Genomic DNA, 26,540 nt, shown 5'->3' on the forward strand with positions numbered 1-26,540 from the left:
AAAATTGAAATTATTATGCTACTACAAATTAATTTTTTCTTTTCCAATTGTTAATTTTAATTGCAGTAAAAGTAAAAGTCATATTACGAATATTTTGCCTTATAATAATCACCACTGCCTCCAACATGATCATCTGCAAATTTAGCAATTATGTTTGCTTACAATTATGTAGCAGAACGCTGGTTTTGAAATATATTTTCATTATATTTAAAGGTTGTTATGGCGGCAATATTTCTGTCTAAATAGAAATATTAAAACATTATTAAAAATTATCTTCCACCCTTTTTCCACCTTAGACAATCTTAGTTTACAAATTAATTTATTATTACTGTTCTGTTGTACTTGCATTAATACACACTGAAGGTGGGTACGGGATTAATACATCAGTATGTATTTCCTAATTTGAAATAAAACTAACATAAACTACTTAAGTTCTAATTTCCTGCATGTTTCCTGTAATTCAGAAACCTTATTTAATGCTTCAAGGCAAAATCTTGGATCACTTCGCGTATCCATTTAATTCCGAAGTCATCATGCAGCTTTTCGTTGGTTGCGTAGCAATAAGCATTGGTAATTAATTGTAGCACTTTGTTTTGGGTACGTTGGATTACTAGTTGGTTTGATGTTATAGTACAACCCCATAGGTCCAAATAGGCTTTATGATTGACTGATAAACCAATCTTTTTGATTTTAGATTCAGTTGAGAGTATCTTCAGACTAACCAGTACAGTTGCTTCACTTTGAGTCTAATCTGCTCTGCTTTTTGTCTAACATAATGTTTCCAGTTTAACCTACCATCGAGGTCCATTTGCCATGATAACATGTCTGAAATAAGGATTTTAAGAAGTAGATTATTTTATTTTCTTAATCTTAAAATAGGTCAAACTGAAAGTGTTTAAATATATTTTGAGGTGATTAAAGAAAGTGTCATCCTTTTCTTATTGTTTATAGCCCAATTATTGTAATAGGTAGATTATGCTAATGGGTTCTTTTGAATCTTCTTATCTTGCTTTCCGTAACGTATAATTTGTAACGTCAATTGGTGTCACATTTTGCATTATTCTTAAATTCCTTGGTTTGGTTCGTTTTGGATCATCGGCACTGTTATGGTTTCCTCTTTTGTTTTCTCCAGTTCTTCATTAATGTAAATGATTCTGTAGCTTGCTTTTATCTGAATGTTTTTGTTTATTTCCTGTATATTTTCTGTTATGTAAATTCTGCTGTTTTAGTGCCGATTTAGGTTTTTGAAGGTAAATTTAAAGAACTGATTCTATCTAGCTTTTCTCTAACTATTTTTTTTATTAATTACATTATATATGTGCTGGTATGTGTATGTAGTTATTACTATTACTGTTCTGTTGTATTTGCATTAATAAATAAGTTAGGCGAGTATGGGATTAATACATCAGTATGTTTCCCAAATTAAAATATAACTAAATTACTTAAGCTAATGCTAAGGATACACTTGTATACTAAACAAATTCGTGTGGTTTGCTTCGCGTCAATCTTCTGATTTCCTGCGTAGTTGTAGCAGTAGCTGTATTGCTTCCACGTTGCTGTGATTTAACAACCTTATTTTCTGTTTTAAGTCGAAATCTTGGATCTCTTCGTATACCCGTTCGATTTTCTCTAAATAATGACGTGTTAAGTTTATTATTATACAGAGTAGGATGGTTATCTTTGATGATACATTTTAAAAGACTATTAATTAATAATAACTACCGAATGATCAGATAGCTTATCAAAACATGATTCTATTTTTTTTTCCTTCAGAACTTTTATCTAATATCTGATGGTCAATATGTAGATTCACGAGAAGAGTATATGTTGTAAATCTATTAATTGAATATCTGTCTTCATCGCCAATCTAATATTAAAAATAGTTTTCTTAATGCCGCTACTACAAAATGAAGAGATTATTTTCATTATCGACATCATCGCATATTTCAAAACCTAAATATCGAACTTCCCTTGTTGGTAACTGTCGCTGATGAAAAACAACATTCGGAAAAGCAATAAACTGGATATATAACAGACCGGCGTACGTTTTCCGCCCGCGTCAGCGTGAAAAATCGTTCAAGGCACTTCGCGAACATCAATCTAAATTTCGCGTTAGATCACGTGTGCTCTGATATAAAATTCGTCGAACCCGGTGAAGTCTTAATGCGTAGAGCATCCACGTTTTGGAATACGTTGGCACGCCGCCAGTTGGGTTATTGGGATCGACCGCTCGAATACTCTTTATCGTTTCGACAAATGGGATAATGATCTTTAAATTGCTCCGTATTATTATTCAAGGAAATGATTTCAGGATATTGTCGATTTCACAGATTCGCTATTTGTGTTTTTTATCATCTGAGGGCATCGATTCGTTTTTTAACCGACTTCAAAAAATCAGGAGGTTCTATGTTCGGCTGTATATATTTTTCAATGTATGTTCGCCGATTTCTCCGTCAAATATTTTATTACTCTTCGTGAGTCCACAATCTGCCCTATTGGCAATAAGTATTTCTTCTGTTTATATTATATATACATGGCATGTAGAAAATCACTTCATTAAGCAATCTTCTGTATAAAATATTATCTTAATTAATTAGTCTTATTATAATGCTTATTCTAAACTCTACATATGTCCAGTAATCAGATCATGTGGTGTTAAACGTTTTAGTCTACGCACTTCAATATCACGTCGCATATTTAGCTGATTAGCGAGTACATTGGGATGCACTGACACTCTTTCGAAGTACTTCACACGAACACGTTGGATTACACTCGTTATAGGTTCTAGAGGAATATCGCGTTGTATCACTTTATTTGAAATATAGTACGGAGCATCAACAATGGCACGCAACACCTTATTTTGGAACCGTTTAATGATGGATATATTAGATTTGCTAGCGGTACCCCATAGTTGAATTCCATATGTCCAAATGGGCTTGAGTATAGACTCATACAGCAATACCTTGTTATCTAATGATAACTTGGATTTGCGCCCAATGAGCCAATATATTTGATATAATTTTAGTCCCAGTTGTTTCCGTTTAGAGAGTATGTGCTTCTTCCAGGTTAGGCGTCGATCTAAATGCAAACCAAGATATTTAACATGCTCTGCTTGGGGGAGTTGACGATGATTGATATTCACTGGTGGACATGTTCTTCTACGCAGGGTAAACGTTATATGCGTGGATTTTGATTCATTGGCTTTAATGCGCCATGTCTTCAACCATAATTGTATTGGTGGGTTTGTAGGTTTATTGATGCTGTGACTGGATCTTCATGGGATGCTAATATTGCTGTATCGTCTACATATGTTGCCACAGTAGCTATTATTGTAGTGGGCAGAACAGCCGTATACAGAAGATACAGTACTGGACCCAGTACACTACCTTGCGGAACTCCTGAATATATGGGATTTAATTCGGTATGTTCATCGCCTTGATTTACAATAAAATGTCTGTCAGTGAGATACAATTTTAGTAGCTGATAGTCCGGATGAGGGAGAAGTTTCTTTAGTTTAACCTGCAAGCCCGTATGCCATACTCTGTCAAAAGCCTGAGATATGTCTAGGAAAGCAGCCGAACAATATCTTTTGGCATTTAGGTCAGCGTTTATTTGGTTTACAAGTCTATGCACTTATTCTATAGTCCCATGCTTATTGCGAAAGCCAAACTGATGTTCTAGAATAATTTTTCTTTTTTCTATTATATAGTTTAGTTTTTTTATGTATAATTTCTCGAAAACTTTCGAGATTATTGGTAATAAACTTATAGGTCGGTAGGAGGTCACATCTTCTGGTATTTTTCCTGGTTTAAGTATCATTAATATTTTAGCTACTTTCCAGACACTAGGGAAGTAATTAATTCGTAGCATAGCATTAAATATATATGTTAATAGTTTTATAGCCTTTTCTGATAGTTCTTTTAAAATTTTGCCAGTAATTAAGTCATAACCAGGAGCTTTTTTAATATTAATCTCTCTCATTATTGTATGTTTAACTTTTTTGACCGTTAATTTCTCGTGCGGTAAATCCATTTGAAATGGCGAATCTAGAAAGCTAATAATTTTATTTTCGTCATCTTTATGTATCCGTCAAATATGGACCGATTTTCAAAATTCTTTTTTTATTCGAAAGACTACACTTCCGAGGTGGTCCCATTGAAACCAAGTTAGGATATGTTGGAGAAGGGGCGAAATCATCGGAAAAATCTCAAATTTCAAAGGCACGTACAAAGTTGTCACATATTTTTTTATCTAAAATAATCAGATATTAGTGTACAATGTTATTGCTGAACTAATGTGATGGAAGTCGTTCAGTGCAAAATCCGATCAGTTTGCTTTTTAAGCACTAACCATATTATCTGAGAGGCCGTAGAAATATTGCAGGCAACTGTTTCTATGGTGAAGAGATTAGAGCCTTCGACTCACATATTGAGGTCGTAGGTTCGATTCCCGGCCGGGGAAACGACGCTGTTGTTGTCCTAGTTTGGTTATAATATTTGTCAAATTACCTAGGCTAAGTAGCGGACCCCGGGGCCTGAAGCGTTTCGTATTTCCAATAATTGTTTCTTTATTCCCATTTTTCCTCATACGGGCTGCATCTTTACTTAGCCTACCCACTGTAATACTTAATAACATGACGGTGTAATTTATTAAGTAAATATCTAACACTAAAAAGAGAAAAATAAAATATTTTTAACAAAAAAAAATGAACCGAATTCAAAAAATAAATAAGGAACTCAATAAAAAGTAAAAAGATAATCAAACTTTTTTATTCACAAAAAAAAACTTTTAAAAACAAAATATATTATAATAGTCATTGCAATGACTAAATAAAAATAAACAAAAACCTGACTTAACCTATCTACTACACGTACTTTATGTCCTGCTATACACACAATTTAGCTTAATACCTACCTCAACCTATTTATCTATTTACAGTATTGTTTTAATTACTACCAAATTATTACTTTCAAGTAATTGCCAAAACCTATGCTCGCTGCTGCAATTTTTGCTCCTATTCTTGATCGACAAACCCTATTAATGAATTGACTGCCTCCAACTTTTGGTTAACGTTTTGTATATTTACTAGCCTAAAATGAATGGGTGGTCATACTTTTCACCTGAAAAAAGTATCCGCGCCCTTTTTCCTTGCTTCTTTCTTTGTACTAGTACTCCGAAATATACATAATATGTGTTATTTTATAGAAACACCTCGTATATAAAGCATTTCTAGCAACATTAGACCATTTATTTACCGATAAGTGGACAGACCACCGCAGGACTAGTTTAATTTGCTTGGAATTATTTGTTCCGTATCTATCATATTAATGAAAAATCTTAATTCATTATAAATTCTGTTTACGATCGCTATCGTTCATTTATTAAATCAATGAGTTCTTGACTCGTGAACCGCCGTTATTTTACGCTAATTGTACCGTTGGAATTATCATAACCAAATCGACGCATCGCTGTTCCGTTTTTTAACTAGAGATCTAGTTAACCATGACATAATTATCGAAACACGTACACATTTTAGCAACCTAATTAGCTTTTCATGTCGTTTTTCGTATACCTATATCGTAAAAATTAATAATATATTTCCTGCGGTAGGGTAGTGTTAGACACATTGTTCTAATACTATTAACTAATTCATTAAAATATTTCATAAAATAATTGAATTGTTACAGAGAACGTTCTTCGTTAGTTTCAATGCCATCTATGTTTACTGAACATTTTAATTGTCTTCTCGTTTTTATTATAATAACCAATCGTAGTTAAATAAATATACAATCGAGAAAGAAATGCAATATTAAACTAGGCTAGAGCATTCTTATTGTGCACGTTTTTTTTTTGTATTTTTTATAGCGGATTTATGTTTTGTTGTCAATTGGATCTACTCGGTTATATTATTATACATTGTTAGATCAAACATTGTACACCGAATACATTTATCTCTATACTGTTCTTAAATTTATCGTCTGATCTTTCGCTGTGGTTGCCCAAATTCGTTCACCACCTTTTACCTCACGTTTTATATCGTTGTCCTATTGTTCCCATAAACGAAGACCATTTATTTCGCCGATTTCGAATTAAAATTCGTCAGAAATTTCGATAACCTGCAAGAGAGGTCGCCTTTTATATTTCGGGATTTATCGCGATATTAAATATAATTATATATTATACTAAGTTTGTTGTTTTTGTAACCATTCTATGAGGTTGCCATTTATATTTCGATATTTATCGCAATTTTGAGAATAATTTGTATTGTTTTTGTAACTATTCTAAGTAAAAATGAACATACATTATCAATTATCAATTTATATATTCAAAACATTTTGTACTAATCACACAGTATTAGAAATCAAATAATAAACAATATTTTTACAATCCATATTTTACTATATGTTTATTAATATTTAAATAATACATAAAAGAAAAAGTAAAAATATAAAAAAACCAAAAGTTAGAGGTTTATATATATTTTGAACTCTCCTTTTACCAACTAGGGGTTTATCTGGACTGGACCTACAATATAACGTGGGCTCCGAACCACAGTCCTCGGCATTAAGCCTACCGACTGGCGCGTGACCAACTTAGAAATCATCCTAGAAGACATCCGGTCTTACCCAGCCTGATTACTGGCGTGCTTGGGATCATTTTCCTTATCGGCTCTTACACTCTTGCCTAGAATAATCACAAATAATAAACAGTCACCAACATAAATTGACGACCACGCCCCAGTAGGATTCGAACCACTGCGCCACCAAGCCGACTAAAAGTTAGATGTTGATGAAGTGAATGTGAAAAAAGTATATTCTTAGTTTATAGAAATACGCCTATCGTAGGAAGTAAAATATTGTTTCAAATTGTTTCTCTTGCCATATTACGGCCGTTCGAAAAAACGAAGAAAAAACGAAGAGCAAACGAAATTTCAACGAAATATTTTCAGTAGAACTGTAGATATCATGTCAACTGTCTCGAAAAACGTAGTTTCGACTAAAACAAACTCTGATTGTCACTAAAACAGCTAAATCGTCTAGAGGGTTATTCTCAGCCAGCACTGGCCAAGCATTATTTTTACACTATATAAAAAGAAAGTAATCTCTATTTATAGACAGTCGAATATCAAAATCCAATCCAGTATTTCATGTCGAAAATAAAATTGTGCTCGACTTTATTGCTCGCATTCGAACAAATTATCGATAATTATTTTATTTACCAGCTGAACAATGTCAAGAGTTAAAAATACGAGAGCTGTATCTCAGTTTTGCCACCAGTTAGTGTTTATATGAGTACATCCAAAACAAACAACCATAACTGGCCGGTGATATTTCTCGGTTTGAAATGGTGCCAAGCTGTTTTAGCGTCTCGTTTTGTTCGTCTTATACCTAATGTACTTTGCGCTAATTTATTATGAAAGGTGATTGAAAGCATAAGACATTTCTGTGGAGGATCTACTGTCTATATTTATTATTGAGACTTTATAAGTAATATTAGATCATATAGCAAATCACAAGATTTCGTCAGTTAATACTTTACACAGTGTGGATAATAAATGTTGATGTTTTATATACATATTTTCTTCTTAAATTAGACCTGATACAAACAATAGTGGCAATAGAATCTTATTACTATACATAAATTGTGATTTTTACTTAAATAGTCTAGTACAATATTACTTTTAAATTATTTTACCCAATTAATTAATTTAATTTAAGTTCAAATTAGTTGTAACACTTATACACTTTTTATAACTTCGCGTGGTTTGTTTCGCTGCAATCTTCTGAGTTTCTGCGCCTTGTCCAATAGTTCTAGTACTCCTACCTTGCTATAATTTGGTATGGTAACCCTCTTTAGTATTTTACAAGGAAATCTTGGATAATTTAATGAGTATATTTGATTTCCAGGTCAGGAAGCTTGATTGTTTTGGCAGCGTAGGATTACTAGTCGGTTTAATGATTTAGTGCAGCCCCATAAATCGAAATAGGCTTTATTATTGACTAATAATCTTGTTTAATTTTAAGTCTGATCTGCTTAGCTTTTTATCTAACATGATGTTTCCATTATAATAACCTACCGACGAAGTGGATGCCGAGGCATTTTCTTAAATTATATACTTTTCTATCTTTTCTATTTTTTTTCTATCCTTAGTTTTGAAATTGACATATTTCTGAGCTTTAATGCTGTATTTTCCAATCTTTAGTTCGTTTGTGGACCTTTTTGACTGCCACTTGTAATCTTTCTATAGATCTCGACAGAAAGAGAAGATATATCTTTTGTCACAATGACTATGTCATTAGCAAATATTTGAAGTGTTCTTCCTTTTATTGTTGGAGTACAGACAATGTAGAGCAGACATGTTGAGAATGATCCTAATTTTTTTTTCAAAAAACAATAGAAATAGAATAGTGTAGAGTATTGTAAAACACTTTAGTCGTCACTTAAAAAAAAGCTGACTTACAGGTATCGCCCAATATCCACTGAGTTGTAGTCACGCAATGTACACTTATTGGATCAAGCTATAGTTTATTCAAAATAGCAGTGAACTCTAGTCATCTTAATTTAAAACATCAATACGTCGCAATGTTGCTAAATTTAACGTTGACTTATGAATCTGAAGATATGATTCTGGATACTTCATAACCAACCTAAATGAGTCAGATGCATGCCAGAATAGATATTTTTTTAATATCAGGAAATAACAGAGGATACTTCTTCATCTTGTTCGAACAGCTAAGATGGGCATAAGAACTGCGAATTAATTTTGAAGGAGTTGGAAGGAAGGTGAGGTTTGAAAGGAGTAGGTTTTCAGGATATTATCAATTGGTGGACACCATGTTACGTTTCTGGTTATATTTATATATATATTTATATTTGATATTGGAGAAGATGCATTTTTTAGAGTATTGAAAGGTCAGTTTTCCATCTATTTTCTTTTGAGATTTAATTTAATTGATTTGGATTTAATTGCGTGAGAATAAGAGTTGCGTTGGAACCTGACTTATGTTTATGCTTATATTACAACTGTTTTCTCTTAAAGATCGTCAATAAAGCATCAGTTGTAATCAGTAGAGATTTCTTATAATAGCTTTGCTCATTTGCTTACTCATAAAATTGGTTTTTGATCATTCTAGGCGTTCTTTATCAACAACCTTTCTATCAAAATCACCGCTTTTAAAACTTCTAAACTAATACTGACATGTTTTTGTCAATATAGTATATTCTTTATTAATTTGTAACGATGTAGTTACAAAAATATTAAAAATTAAAAACCGTTAACCTACAAAATTAACTTTACTTGGCAGACATTTGACAAAAATCTCTTCTAGCTTGAACTGAGAAATTTGAGTTTTGCCAGTTCATACGTATTAGTTTGGATATTGTTGAAATCCAATATTCGCAACAAAAAATATGTAAAGCTGACTTTATACAGATATAATGACTAGAATATATGTCTTAAGTGAGAAAACCTTGATTGCGCCAACTTCTATTAACTTCAATACACCTAGTTCTGTCCAAGTATTTTTCAAAAAATATAAGTAATATAAAAATTAAAATTAAAAATATGTACGTTAAAAAATATTTATTATTTTTCAAAAAATATAAGTACGTTAAAAAATACAATTGTAAATTTAATTTCAAATTTTTTATTATTATGTAAATTATTACTATTATCATTATTTATTATTTATTTTATTTTCAATTAAAAAAAGAAATATTTTTAAAAAATTTGATTAAAAATTATTTAAATAATCGACAAGATACCTACTTTCTTAAATAAAAATCTGTTCATACGTTACAAACATAAATTCTTCGACTTTATAATCTTAATCCTTATCTTTCTTGATGTCCTTTGCATCACTTTTCCTGTGAAATTACGATTCCGATTACTTGATTCCTTATATCTGTTCAATAAATAAACCAGCAAGATACATATTTTCGCTCATTTTCGATCATATCAGCCAATAGCTTACCATTTATTTGCAACTTGTATGTTCTGGTCATATGCCCAACACTAGGAACTACATTATATTGAATTAATGTGTTGAAATATCATGTAGAAACAACATCTGCAAATTTCTTGATATTGTTTACTCTTAAACAACTTTAAACACCTAAAGATGAAAACTAAAATACAATATCAAGAAAATACACCTCATATCTTACATTTATATAATCGTTTACTAGATATGATATCTTCATCATATAGCGTATATCAGTATAACTAACAATTGTTCTAATTTTTTAAGTAACAATATTTTTTTAAATAACTTTTAATATAGTTTCTTAATTTATTATTATATTCTGTTTATAAAACAAATAACTTTGTCGATTATTGATGTACTAATTGTTGTTATATCTAACGTCCGGTAAGGCTATTCTTAAAATATTCATAATATTATTAGAAGTCACAAAATTGTATTGGCATATGTGTACACTATGTTGTAGATCAGGAAGCGCAAGTATATACATGCCTAGCTAATGTAGTAGGGCACTGAATTAACGCAATATTTATGGTTGTATAAATAATTTCATTCAAAACACGTGGTTAAATTACACTACTCTACGAAAAAATTCGTTTCGTTCTTTGTCCTAAAGATTATTTTATGATTTTCCGCTTAGCTATGAACAAAAACAAAAAGAAACCTCTAGATGTTGGGCAAAGCAAACTTTGCGCCGGATTCCCCTATTGAGGTGCATCTCTTGCATTACTCTATGGATACAATGTCTTAAGAAATTATACGATTTCTTTTTAGCTGTTCTATGCAAAAATAATTATATTATATATATATATATATATATATATATATATATATATATATATATAAGTTGGTTATGAAGTATCGAGAATCATATCTTCAGAATCATAAGTCAACGTTAAATTCAGCAACATTACGACGTATTGACGTTTTAAATTAAGATGACTCGAGTTCACTACTATTTTGAATTAACTATAGCTTGATCCAATAAGTGTACATTGCGTGACTACAACTCATTGGATATTGGGCGATACCTGTAAGTCAGCTTTTTTTAAAAGTGACGACTAAAGTGTTTTACAATATTCTACACTATTCTATTCCTATTGTTTTTTGAAAAAAAAATTAGGATCATTCTCAACATGTCTGCCGTACATTGTCTGTATTCCAACAATAAAAGGAAGAACACTTCAAATATTTGCTAATGACATAGTCATTGTGACAAAAGATATATCTTCTCTTTCTGTCGAGATCTATAGAAAGATTACAAGTGGCAGTCGAAAAGGTCCACAAATGAACTAAAGATTGGAAAATACAGTATTAAAGCTCAGAAATATGTCCATTTCAAAACTAAGGATAGAAAAAAAAATAGAAAAGATAGAAAAGTATATCATTTAAGAAAATGCGTCGGCATCCACTTCGCCGGTAGGTTATTATAATGGAAATATCATGTTAGATAAAAAGCTGAGCTTAAAATTAAACAAGATTATTAGTCAATAATAAAGCCTATTTCGATTTATGAGGCTGCACTAAGTCATTAAACCGACTAGTAATCCTACGCTGCCAAAACAATCAAGCCTCCTGACCTGGAAATCAAATATACTCCTTAAATTATCCAAGATTTCCTTGTAAAATACTAAAGAAGGTTACCATACCAAATTATAGCAAGGTAGGAAGTACTAGAACTATTGGACAAGGCGCAGATTGCATGAAAATAATTATATTATATAAATATATATATATATATATATATATATATATATATATATATATATATATATATGTATATATATATATTTACATCTATAAGATTAAATTTTCAACAAATATTACATCGTGACTATCAAAATAGAAATGATCTAGATGATGGTATCTAACTTCCCCTAATACGGATATAGAGGTTCTAAAACCGTCGCCCTGGGAGAATATTGCATTCCTTGTACAAAATTGTAGGGTTTGTCAGGGTTACCATTTATATTTTCAGTCTTGGCAGGCTCCATTCAGAACCTTATGTCCATCTCGTGTACGGTGACCTGAAAAATGTGTCTCAGTAAAAACATTTAATTTATATTCATTGTATGATGAGTATCATTAAGATACTACTTGATCGAGCATCTTTTTAAGTTTGATAAAATGGTCAAGAAATATAAACGCAGTGCATCAAAAGCTATTTATAATATCTACGCAGATGATGAATCTTGGATATATGCGTATGAGCCCCCCACAAAACAAAAATTCACTGTATCAGACTTCCAAGACGCGTCAAATCCGACAAAAACTACCCATTTGACTTGCCGAACTGTAGAATTGATGGGTCATCCTGCGTACAGCCCCGATTTGGCGCCAAATTACTATTTTTATTCCCGCATATCGAAAATAAATTGCGTAGCCAACTTTTCTCAGCGCTTGAAGAAGCTGTTGGCGCATTTAAAAAACATATTTCAAGGATGGCCATGGTGGAAATTCGAAAGGACCTCAATCAAACTGAACAATAATTGATTACCCATTAGGAACTTACGAACAATAGATCTTCTAGGGTCCAGAGTAAAATATGCTAAGAAAATGTTCTTTAAAAGGCCTAGTACAATTCGATATCCAATTCTTCTTCAAGTATATATGTATAATCACTTTATTTTTCTCCATTGATTAATAGCGAGTTGATTTATCAGTCCTTATATCTCGGATCGAGATTATTTAAATTATTTTGATTTATAATATTTCAAACAAGAACTCATTGTGTTGGTATACACGTTACAACCATATCCTATCAAAACATTCGTAATATTAATAGTTTTACATTATCTATGTATCTGGAGCACTATTTGTACAAAATATTTTAATATTAATACACTTAACTAGTTTATTACATTTTCGATCATACGAGAGTAGTTATACTTTCTATTGATTAATATGAAACACGGATGGAAAATTCTGTCATATTTATCCTATATGTTTGTAACACTAATTTCTCGTCTCTTTATTAATTTTCAACAATTTTAGAAATAACACTATAATAATTCATATCTATAATCCACTATATATCCACTATTTATATATATAAATCCCAGGGTTCATTTTAATGGTAGAGGAAAAATCTAATCAGATCAAACTCAAAATTGAACAACTGTACTGGTTAGACGGAAGATATTCCCAACTTGCCCTAGAGTCAAAGAGGTTGATTTATCAATCAGTAGTAAAGTATTTTTTTTAGTAACTTAATTTTAATTTGGGAAATACATACTGATGTATCTATCCCGCTCTGTAAACTAATGCAATTTACAGTCTTGCGTGTTAAATTAGACAGAATATTTATTTTGGTAACATAAAATTCGAACAAATAATCTAACCTGATTATTTTTTATTATTATTTAATTATTATATTATTACTAGTCGTTTCCGACTACCTACAATTTGTCTTTATGATAACTTAAATCTAGATATGTAACTAGGAGGAGCCATCGGCCCTATCTTAATGTCTGGTGAAATAATGCTTATACATGTCACTGCTGTATTTTTTATTAACTGCCCTCACTGCACAACACTACACAAGATCAGTTGGTTTGATTCTTTTGGGTCTGTTTCCTGCTCTGGTGCTGTCCAAAAGTTGTAATAATTCAATATTCTGATGAGAATGGAGTCTTTCCTCATGCCCCCTTGCAATTCTCTTGATTTCTTGACTGACTGTGGGTATCTGAAGGTCTCAATCTAGGTAATCAGTCCTGTAATTTTTGGCTGCACACACAATACTTCTCAGGACTTTGTTCTGAATTTTTTTTATTTTGTTTATGTTACTCTTTGCAGAACATCCTCATAATTAAACTCCGTATGTCCATATAGGTTTCAGCATTTGCTTATATAATAGCAATTTATTATGTATTGATAATTGCGATTTTCTTCCAATTAGCCAGTACATTTTCCTATATTTCAATTCTAGTTCTTTTCTTTTCTTCTTAATATGTTCCTTCCAGCGAAGTTTTGCATCAAAATTCATTCCGAGATATTTAGCGTTGTTGCTATATGGAATAATAGTATTATTTAATGTTATTGGTGCTTGTACGGTCTGTTTATAGGTGCATGCACAGATTTACTTTCGTTAATTTTTATTTTCCAAGCTTGTATCCAATTATTTATATTGTCACTTTTCCGTTGTAATTTTAGTATGGCTTCTTCACTTTTGTATCCGACAGCTATAATCGCAGTATCATCAGCAAATGTAATCATCGTAATATTCTGCTGCATTTGTGGTATATTACAAGTGTAAAGTAGATGAAGCATTAGCCGCAGTACACTTCCTTCTGGTCCACCTGCTTTAGCTTCTTTTATTGTAGAGTAAGCTTCTTCTTGTTTAACTCTAAACATTCTGGTTGTAATGTACGATTTTAGTAGTTCGGTGTATTGTTTTGGTAACATTTTCTGTAGTTTATGAACACGGCCTTAATGCAAAACCTTATCAAAGGCTTGTGCTACATCTAAGAATATAGCTGAATATACCTTTTTACTTTCATAGGCTTTTTCAATAACATCTGCTATTCTGTGGATCTGCTCAATTGTTGAATACTTGTTAATAAACCCAAACTGCTGTGTTGGTATTAGGTTTTTTCTCTCTATGACATGGTAACTTGATTATAAATGATTGTAATATGCGATAATTTATTTAATTGATGTATAGTAACTCAAACTATCCTTTTAAGTCTTCTTTTGTCTCCGTTTAATAACCTCTAACCTTCACTAAGCTAGATCACTCTATCTAATTTTGTAAAAGGCGTAAAGCTGTGAACTTGGCTCTAGTTTGCCGACTAAAAATAAGCGGATGGACATCGAAATTCTGGTTTATTACGCAAAGCTCTCGACTTTCTATAAATAAAAGACGAACACGATTTATGACCGTGTCATTTTTCATTATAAATTTAATACGTGTAGTCTTTCCTGCCATTTAAATCGGTCGAACTCTTTCAAAGTGAACTTACGTCAGCATTTTGTCACTATTTGATTTTTTTTGGGACTATTATACTGCCATTATCACAAAATAGTAAGACGTAATAATGGTAGTTTCGTTCATTTTAAATTCATTCCATCGAGCCAAACTCTTAATAACCAACATTAATACTTGACGAATGTTCAATCGAAAATTCAACTAGTTTTATTCCGTCCTATTTTCCTGATTTAGCGCCATTTGACTAAATCCAAGAAGTTATTTCTTTCAATAATAATTCAATAATACGTGCCTTGTTTGTTTCTACAACGTCTCATATCATAAGTTTAGTGCTAAAAAATCCAAGTGAATGGTTTGTACACTAACTTACATCTGATTTTTCAATAACATTATAAACAAATATCTGATTATTTTTAACAGATCCTGATTTGGTTCCAATGGGAAGAACCTCGGAAGTGCGTTCTTTCGAATAAAAAAATAATTTTGAAAATCGGTCCATAATTGACGGAGAAATCGGCGAACATACATTAAAAAAATATATATACAGCCGAACATAGAACCTTTTTTGAAGTCCGTTAATAAAAACGACAATCGCACGCTATCCACATCTAATTCCTTCCTCCATCAGCTGTCGTACTGCGAAAATCTTATCTACACAACATAGAGCTGTTTTTTTCTGATGATATTTCATCAAATAAATTACCAATCTCGGTCTAAAATACGAAGATAAATGCACTTTTATATAAATCAATTAATCCGATTTGTCTTCCAATTGTACTTAATATTTTCTCTAAACAATTAGCATAAAGTTATTGTTAGGAATTATAAATATCTTATTTCTTTTAATGTGTTGAAATGATGCACATTACCGTATATATGTAATATAAAGAAGTACAACACAATATAAACAATGTCATTAGACACAGCGAAAGCACTGAAATAGAAATGTTGAGACATTTCGAATGAAATATGATTTCCTGTAATTTAATGATGTTTTATTCCGGTTTTTTTTCTACGTTAGTTCTCTGGTATATGAGTGAAGGAAGCTACGATTATACCCACGCCAAATCGTAAATACGGTTATTAAATAGCATCAAATATAAATTTGGATTTTCTTTTCTTTCATTGATTACCAACAAATTTACCAGATATCATTTGTATATTCTATATATGTAAATGTGAAAAGTATACAAGCGTTTACTTTGGAACGTACCGAATATTTAGAACAATATTATTACATATAGCTTAAAGTATATAATGTTTTGCATAACAAGGTAGTTTTAACTTCATAAATTAGTAAGCAAGGCTCAAGATCAGGCAGTTTGGCAAAGCTTCGGTCTACATAATTAATGTTATTAATCTATTGAAACTTAAATATTTATTTTTGAATTTAAATTCATAATTAATCTATATATTAAGAGAACACAAACATAAACATGTATAATTTTTTTATTAATTACATTTTACATTATATATGCTTAGTACAATCTTAATTTAAAAAATAATTTATTACCACTGTTCTGCTGTACTTGCATTAATAGATGAGTAAGGCGACCATGGAATCAAAATATATATATACTAGCGACCCGCCCCGGCTTCGCACGGGTGCAATGCTGATACTAAATTAAATACACTACAGAAAAAATATGAACGTTGTATATAAAAACATAGCGGCCCGCTCCAACTTTGCACGGGCATAAAATATATATGCCTATGTCACTCAATGAAAACATGATTAAAATCGATCCAGTATTTTTGGTTCATTCATTACTGCCCTTGGCCTGCACGCATTAAATTTGGAGTAAAACAATTCCTCTTCCCCTATACTTACTATGAAGATTTCCTGCTATCTTTGGAATATCTAAATTCATACAATTTTTATTACATTACACATTTTTAAACGCAAATTTTAAATTTGTAATATCTCCGAAAATATTTGTTTAATTTACATGCTGTAAGGAACCATATTGATCTATATTAATTGCACACTGTATTTAAGATACTTAATTCGATAAGGATTAATGCCGTATTGCTTAAAATAGCTTCGTAAATAAGCCATTTTCTCACGTAAAAAGTAAACAATAAAAATGGTTAATGTGGGTTATCCCTAAAAGATAAACATATACCATCGCGGACTTTTTTGTAGACCTTTTTATGGTGTACAATACTGTAGTACATTAATTTGATCTAACTCGTAGGGTTAGGCAGCGTTTTTGCTAATTGCTAAATAAGCCTAAAAAAATAGGTTAATTTACGACATCACGTTAGAAACCTCTAAAATTAGCAATGTTGCCTTAGTATATTATTCATGTATTATACATATAAACCTTCCTCTTGAATCACTCTATCTATTGAAAAAAACCGCATCAAAATCCGTTGCGTAGTTTTAAAGATTAAAGCGCACATAGGGATATAGGGAATATATATATATATATATATATATATATATATATATATATATATATATATATATATATATATCTTCCGACTAACTAGTACAATTACTTGATTTTGAGTCTAATCTTCTGATTTTTGTCTAACATGTTTTCAATTTAACCTACCATCGAGATATATTTAGCTGATTCTGCTTGAGGAAACGGGCATCCCTCAAGTGATATAATTAGCTTTTTGTCATTTCGCTGCAAATCCAAATTAAGATGGACAGATTTGGAGCTACTAATAAGTATTTTCCAGTCTGTAGTCCGTTTGTAGGACTTGGTGACTCTTATTTGTACTTTTTCTATAGCCTTAGGCAGAGATATATCTTTAGCCATGATAACTGTGTCGTCGGCATATGTTCCAAGAACTGTGTAGAGCAGATACGGACCTAGTCTCAAAATACTACCCTGGGGAACTCCAGCTGAAATAGATTTAAGCCTTGAGAATGCGCCTTCATACGAGAGTCCGGATCTGGAAATCTGTTATTTCTACAAATGGTTTAATATGTTTTAAGTTTAGTAGTTTCGCAAATGATATCGCATGTAGCAGCGAAATGGGCTTAACATCCAACTTATACTGCCGGTTTGTCAGGCTTTTTTAAGCATTATTAATATATAACTACCATTGAATATGTATGTTAACGTGATGATTGCTTGTCGTGGCAGTTCTTAATAACCCAGGTGAAATATCACCAATTCCAGGAGCCTTTTTAGGATTGAGGTTGTTGCCAATTTCTACAACTTCGCTTGGAGAGATCAGATTACAGATACATCGGGTTCATAAACAGGATTTGTATCTACTGTAGACTCTTAGTTCGGTTTTAATATTCGGATCATTCGGTTGGAATACGTTAGCTGAATGTACTGCGAATAATTCAGATTTTTCATCGTTGGTCAAACCCAATACTCTATCGATTTTAATTTTGGCATCGAAAGCTGTGACGGTATTTTTATCTTTATTTTGTTATGAAAAATTCCCACCAATTTTAAGAAAAAAAAAAGTAAAAGAAAATCAAAAGAATCTTATTTATGAATTAAAATAGCGGTTTCGACAATATATGACCTAACATATTTAATAACTGCCCAACCTGGTAACTACCTATCATAAATTAAGACAGGATGACTTGTTGAACGAGACCGGCTTTACCGAGACCCTGGTGGAGCTACTGCCGTAAAGCCAATTAATACTTCGAACAAAGTGCGTGCGTATGTGTGTGTGATGTTTCGAGACTGCTTTTTTAAGTGTTATTACTTCCGCTACTAGATATTTCATAAGATCTCCGATACATTAGCTGGTTCTCAGACGAATAAAATATGGTGTGAGATCGAAATACTGACTGATATGCCCCAGATGACAAATGGGCAAACGTGATTAGGCAATTTAAATGCACATTTAATGCGGGACATACTTTTTAACGGTCACTAAAACGAATGGGGCACCAATTGTTTTATGAACTTTCGGTTTTACTAAATAAGGATATTAAAATATATCATTTAACATGTTTAATGTTGTGAATTTAATCATTTTTCTTTTCATTCCTGAGACAGTAAGTGTTTATCAAGAGTGATATGTGTAAAATAATCGGTATTGTGATGTTAATCGATATGGTTCAGGTACCATCAAATATCATGTATTTACGTGCTTTATATTATTAACAAGATGCTTTTAATGTTAATTTAATTTTATACGAGGATCGCTATTTATATTTTAAGCCTTGGCTATACTAAGTATTGTAAGGCTCCATCTGATGCTTCCAATTGGATATATATCTCCTTTATAACCATAGTTGTGAAGCAACACGTGTTAACTCGTGAATATTTTCATCTGACGATTTTTTACCACTTTTGATGTGGATATCTTAATAATCAATAATTATTTTTTTAGCTAATTCCATTCTGTTTGGGAGAAGAGAAAACAAATGAGATTTTCCGATGTTTTAATGGGTATTCGGTTTTTAAAAATTACCAAACAGCTAGAAATATCAGTACTTATAGAAAAAATAAGGACCCTGTTCATAATGTTCATATAACGTATAGTAATTGTCTTTTGCAAGCTCACAGGAGCCTACAGATAAGGATGCTTGGTATGCGCACTACATTTTTATATAACGCGGCTATTACCAATTCTTGTAGATTTACTTATCTATATATAAACATCACCCTAACAAACCAAAGTAACTTTCTATCATCAAAAGTGTATCAAATGAAAGAGAAGATTAAAAGTGTAATTTAATTAGATGTAATATTAATTATGAACTCGATCAAGATAACCATATATATATAACATAATTATAAATATCACACAATACAGAAACTAAAGATTGTAAATAATAGCTTTATATTAGATATAAACGAGCCAGTAATTCCAAAGTAATAGTGGCTTGTAAATGACAACATTGCACAATGTTGCAAAATTGCCGAATCCGGCTTGGTGGCGAAGTAATAAAAGCGACAGGACGACTCCTGCTGCCGCGATAGTCCCGGGTTCGAATTCTGCTGGCACACATTTAGTGATTTAACATTTGTGACTGGGTACACCCAGTGCACCCCTTGCTGTAAGTGTGCAAAATCTCACAAGGAAAATGATCCCAGGCTGGATGTTCTTCTGGGATGATCTCCAAAGTTGGCCACTCGCCAGTCGGTAGGCTTAATGCCGAGGACCGTAGTTCAGAGCCCACGTTAAACAGTAGGTCCATTCCAGATAAACCCTAGTATGTAAAAAGAAGACTGAAATATATTTTTAAAAAAACGAACTTAGCAGTTGAGCGAAATTACGTCCCTGAAGGTAGCCACTCTAGGTAGCAAGCTCTTGGGTTTGACTTTAATCAAGTAACACTTAAAAATCTTTGTGCTCGAGTTTTTTAATATCCATAGACTACCTTGCCTTAAACTGCCTTGAAAAAAAGTATTCCATACATGATGTATAAGTTGGAGCATTGTCAAAATCAAAAATAAAACAAAAAAATGTGTTTTGTATGTAACTCGAGGCTATATATTGATGACGCCACCAAATCTAATTATGAAATATTCTGAAACATGACTGATATAATTGGTTGGTACATTAAGGGGTATAAACACAATAAATGAGTTTTTGTCCTACTTTAAATCATTATAATAAGATGCTCTTTGAAAATTGTAATTATTTAGATTTCTTGAAGCTACAAATTACTAAACTCGTTTTTTAAATTACGTTTTATACAAGATATGCTTAGTACGATGTTAATTTATAAAATGAATGTATTACTATTGTTCTTTTGTACATCAATATACAAGACGAGTGTAGGATAAATACATATAGACTATTCAGTTTTTTAGTATATGCTTCATCGAAATTTGTGGTGTCAAAACGTCGCAATGTTGCCGCATCAACTTTGAATTTTAGTTCAGTTCGGCTTTGATATACAACAAAATTGTATACTAAATCAAAAAATTTAATAAAAATGTTATCAAGCATAATTTATTTTCACATTTATAGTACATCTAAAAACATACAGTTAATTATACAGCTACAATAGTTTATAGGTTAGAGTTATAACCTCTTATCACTATTGCTTTCAAGATATTGCATACGTCTGACAACCGGACGACTTTGACAGGCTCATTCGTTTACGCGTTCGAACTAATCAGACAGCATTGTGTCCCTTTTTAACTAGAATAAAATGAGAAGGAAAATATTATCTAATTTTGAAACGAATTTATAAATTACGGCAGGTAATACATCAAACATCTTGAAGACGCATATACAAGAAAACTTTGAATAGATTATAAGTATGTATGTCCGAAATTAAAATACTTATACACTATACAAATTCATGTGGTTTGGGTCACTTCAACCTTGTGATTTCTAACTTGTAATATAAGAAATTTGTTTTGACATCGTTGGATTACTAGTGAATTTATGTTTTAGTGCAACCCTTAAGTACAAAAAGTTATAAGAAAAAGTTAATTTATAATAGACCGATGAAACAATATCTTTGATATTAGATAAAGTTCTGAGTATCCTCCGACAAACCTGTGCAGGTTTTTTATTTTGAGTCTGATCTGCTATGTTTTTTTTGTGTAACGTAGCATGCTACACTGGTAAAAAATATAATATAAGTAAATATGAAGTAAGCAATCTAAAAAATCTAGCATGAATAAATATTATTTGGTCAACAAACAAACTCATATAGTTAAGCAATATATCCGAAATCATTCATAATTTTTTTTTTAATTATTGAATGAATGAACAAATATCAACGATCGATTTCATCAGACAACCGTAAGATTTTTTCCTATTCCTTACAAATTGCTAAAACAAAGAAAAAAAATGAAACATAATCAGATAATGTAATTATTGGTTTTAGACTAACGCGATTTTGTTTGTTACAGAATCAAGCAAGCCTACAGTGAAGGGGGGTCGTACATCACCCTCTGTCCGGCCCCCTGTAGCTCAAGCTCCTCGGTCTCCTGTCAAGAAAGTCCCGTCTCAACCACGGGTAGCTGAAGCATTGGCTGTTCTTGTCCAGCATTTAGTTTTTAATGTAAGTGTGTATTTATGGGTTTTTTTTATCTATATAATAAGTCAATTGAAAAGTCCCCGGTCTGACACATAGATGGCGCTACTAGAATTAAGTCCATATGTTTTAGTTAGCCCTAAGCCTGAAAAGATGCGTGTATAAATTGTATACAGCTGTCGGATAATTAGTTTTTGAATTATAGCATTTAGAGTGTAGCAACTTTTGTTATTATGATAAAAATTGATAAAAAGGAATTTCGCGTGTTGATAAAGTATTCCTTTTTGAAAGGATAAAATATAGTTGAAGCAAAAACTCGGCATCAAGCCAAGGACATTGCTCCAGGAAAATCAGCCATCAAAGATTAGTATGCTAAGTCTAGACGTGGTGAAATGAGCACCAAAGACGGTGAACGCAGTTGAGGCCCAAAAGAAGTTGTTACCGACGAAAACATTTAAAAAATCCTCAAAATGATTTTGAATGACCCTAAATTGAAATTGAATGAAATTGCAGACACTCTAAAGATATTAACTGAACGTGTACATCATATCATTTACGAATATTTGTGTATAAGAAAACTCTGTGCAAAATAGGTGCCGCACGAGCTCGCTTTTGACCAAAAACAACGACGAGTTGATGATTCGGAGCAGTGTCTGAAGATGATCAAGCATAATAAACCCGAGTTTTTGCGTCGATATGTGACAATGGGTGAAACATGGCTCCATCGTTTCACTCCGAAGTCCAATCGACAGTCATTCGAGTGGACTGCACACGATAAACCCACTTCAAAGCGTGGGAAAACGCAACAGTCGGCTGGCAAGGTTATGGCGTCTGTATTTTGGGATGCGCATGAAATAATTTTCATTGACTACCTTGAAAAAGGAAGGACCATCAACAGCGACTATTACATAGCGTTATTGGACCGTTTGAGGGTCGAAATTGCTGAAAAACGGCCGCATTTGAAGAAAAAGAAAATGCTGCTTCACCAAGACAATGCACAATTTTTATGTCATAAACACAAAATTAAAATAGGAACAAAACAAAAATATAACTATTTGGGCATGGTACCGACTTCAAACTAATTTTGATTTAGTTATTACAACGATTGTTACCTACATGTTTTATTTTAAAACGTTTTTTTTTTGTCTTAAAGGTCTATTATCTTATGATATGTTTTACTTTTTAGCCAGTTCCTTATTTTTGAAATCTGTTCAATTTTCTTTGTAGAAATATTTTATTTTTTAAGGAATTAACAATATATGACGTACCTTACGCTGTATCTTATCTAAACCTTCCATAAATATATTGATATCAACCAACATTTCCTCATTTGCTTTTACTTGTGTGTTATTTTTGAAACAAGATACCATTTCAAGTTCTATTTTTGTAACTTCATGATTTTTGCATTTGACATTTTTATATCCTTATATATTCAATCGATTATTTGTATATGATTTCAAAATAAGCCTCTGTTTCGGCAATTATTTCATCATTTGAGCCAAAGTATTTCTCTTAGTCTTAGTTCTCTTTCTCTCTAGTCAGAGTTTACTTTATTCTATTGGATTTATTAGGTATATTGGGTCATATTATTTTATTTGAATAAATCTGCTGCCGAAGCCCATTAAACACTTACGGTGATTACGATTTAGAACAGACGAGTTTGGTCCAGGAGAGAATATTCAAAGACATTTATAAAATCTTGCTGCATGTGTTAAGAGCTGCTATACTAGAACAGAACTGTTACTCCGCATGTCTACAAACGTCAATCAAACAAATTTATATAGAAACGCGCAGGATAATTATCCTGCCTGACAACGAGAAGGATACACTGCTGCATCTCGAATGAGAAGTTACGTTGCACTCAGCGCACTCACCGGGCCGTTTGATTACCACTTGTTCAGATCGGCTCAGCATGGCTTGACTGGTACACGGTTTCAAAATATTGAAGAAGTGAGAAAATGGATCGATGATTGGATAGCTGCCAAACCAACATCGTTCTTTCAACATGGCATCGCCATATTGTCAAAAAGATGCGAAAAAGTTGTAGAAAATATTTTTACTGCATTTTGTACCAGTTGTGTAAAAACGTTTTTAAAGCAAAAAATGCTCAAATACATGCAAGCAGCTAATATTTAGATTCCTGCTGCCCATTCAATCTTTTGAGTCATGTTCATAAACGCGTCGATACGTTGTTATTTTTAGTCTAATATAAGCAAACGCGTTACTAATAGCGAAAGCAACTTCTCATACCCAAATGTTTGTATAAAATTATAAATACGCTATCTTCTGATAGTTCTAGCTGTAACCCTTTATCACTTCAACAACCCTGTTTGAAGATTAGGACTATCTAGATATTTATCAATGTATTAATGGTTTCGACGCTTCGTATTCAGTGATTTCACTACAGTGGGCTAAGAAAGACCAAAAATATCCAAGGAATTTGAAGCACAAACACAAAAAAAAACTAGAGTTATCCAAGCTGAAGAACGAAAATTATTTTGCTATATATAATATACTTAGTTACATGTAGCAATTTTAATCAATTACCTCCAGACCCTCCGATAAAATGATAATAATGCACGTCTTAGATAACGTAAAATATATTACCAAATACAATTTATAAAAAATGTTAAATTCATTTTAAACTCGAAGTGCATACTTCTCTTTTTACCATAGCTAAAAAGAAACAGCATGTCGATCAAATCAAATTCGATTTGCGTTAGTACTGGTCGACCCTATTGTCAAATGTCGACAAAATTCTTCAAAGTATTGTTGATAACAATTAAAGATTAAATTCTAAATTAATGCGACAATATTGCGCCGTGCTGGCGTCATAAATTTTGATAACGTGCATAGGCTGTTCTTTTGGATAGACTATACATGAAGCCCAAAGTCCTATTCAACCAATCATAATAATTAGAAATTGTCCAATTTATTACTTATCCCAAATGCATGCATAGTTTAAATGGCCAACCGGGTTTTCTAACAGACTTATGTCATTTTATTCTACCGACATCAAGCTGCAAAGATATACATGTTATATTTTGCCAAAGTAACACCGTCATAGATTTATACCTCTTTGAAAATGTCAAGTTTCGTGCCTGAAAACGTGTATTTTCGTCACGCATTACTTTTATTATTTAATCAAAAGAAAAATGACGCTGGACGTCATCATTCCCTGGTAGAAACTTACGGTAAGTATGCTCTAACGTTAAAAACATATAAGTGTGGTTTTGAAAATTCAAAAGTGGTGATTTCGATATGCAAGTCAAAGAACGTTCTGGTAGACCGAAAAAAAATTAAGATGCGAAAGCGCTAGAGTTATTGGATAAATGCCCAGCCCAAACTGAAAGACATTTGGCAGAATTTGGTCCAAGGAACGATTAGCGACCGACTACGAGCAATGGGAAAATATAAAAGATAAGAATTTGAATTTTGTCATCAATAGAATGTGTCCGTGAAATGATGCTTCAGAGTTATAATCGGAAGTCGAATAGCGGGTGAGGAAAAGTGGATTTATTTTAAAAACACTACTATTGGAACTATTGAAACCTTGTGAAAAAATTAATAGTGATCGCTACCGACAACAATTGTTCAATTTAAACCATGCATTGATCGAAAAACGTCCAAAATGGTTCTGAAGACACGGTAAAGTGATTTTACGATTAGTTGAGCACGATAATGCGCCGTCCTATAAAGCAAAACTGGTCAAGAAAGTGTTGAAAGAACTTCGATGGGACATACCCGCACCCGCCGTACTCTCCAGACCTTGCCCCGTCCGATTATAAACTTTTCGCATCAATGGAAGATGGGCAAGATGTATAGAATCAAATGGCCAATACTTTGAGAAATACATTTTTCCATTTTCTTGAAAATTATGTAGTTTTTTTCCGAAAAAAAGCCGGTAATGACTTTCCGATACACCTCGTACAATGATGTCTAATAAAAATTATTAATTAACAATTAACAATAATTTGAAATTTTTAATTGTATAATAATTGATAACTTTTTTTAATAAAAAATATCTAAAGCTTTACTGACTGAGAAGATAGAAAAGATTTCCTTATAATAGTACTGACCTTTAGTATTAGTTATAAAAAAAACGAATATTAGCTTTAGTAAATCTAACAACAATAAATAATTCAACTAATAACTCCAATATAGCCACATTTTAGATACTGAAATTTTATTGAATTTAAGTTCCCATCATGTCTTTCGAATCATCGACTCATTAACAAAATATATGTATCCATAAAAAGATTCTATGACTGTTGGTAGTAATCAATCATAATTTAAATTATTTTTTATGGCAAATTAATCGATTATAATTTAAATATTCCATAAAATTTCGTTTATAATTTTATTATCTCCGAATCATGTGAATATCCGTTTCCAGCCGAACACAGGATGAAGGCATTTTTCACGTATCCATTCAAACAGTGCTATGTTCTTATTTCCTAATTAACTAGTAATGTCTCGATATATCGATGTACTGAAAATATCGATAGTTGTGCCCGGCCACTGGTTAAGTCAGAAATAAAGAAACGGGCATTTTTCGTTTTGATTTCTCAATTATTAGGGACATGCAATATTTCTTATCTGATGTGGTAGCTTAAGAACGCTCAACATATCCATCTAAGAAATAATTCACCTCTAGATATCCTGAATGTATAAATTGGCCCTGAACATTGTTGAT

General features: G+C 31.9%; 1 protein-coding gene across 4 annotated transcripts in view; it reads left to right on the plus strand.

Moving 5' to 3' along the window:
- Positions 1-26,540, plus strand: part of LOC143191833 (uncharacterized) — a 401,964-nt gene that overhangs the window by 364,237 nt on the left and 11,187 nt on the right. For all 4 annotated transcript variants that reach the window (XM_076397253.1, XM_076397254.1, XM_076397256.1 and 1 more), the window contains exon 6: positions 21,720-21,871. In XM_076397253.1, the coding sequence (XP_076253368.1) occupies positions 21,720-21,871 (152 nt within the window). The remainder of the gene's footprint in view (positions 1-21,719; positions 21,872-26,540) is intronic.

This window comes from Rhynchophorus ferrugineus, unplaced genomic scaffold (genome assembly GCF_030347505.1).
Source record: "Rhynchophorus ferrugineus isolate W39M unplaced genomic scaffold, kcgeb_rfMv2 rfM2, whole genome shotgun sequence".
NCBI lineage: Eukaryota > Metazoa > Arthropoda > Insecta > Coleoptera > Curculionidae > Rhynchophorus > Rhynchophorus ferrugineus.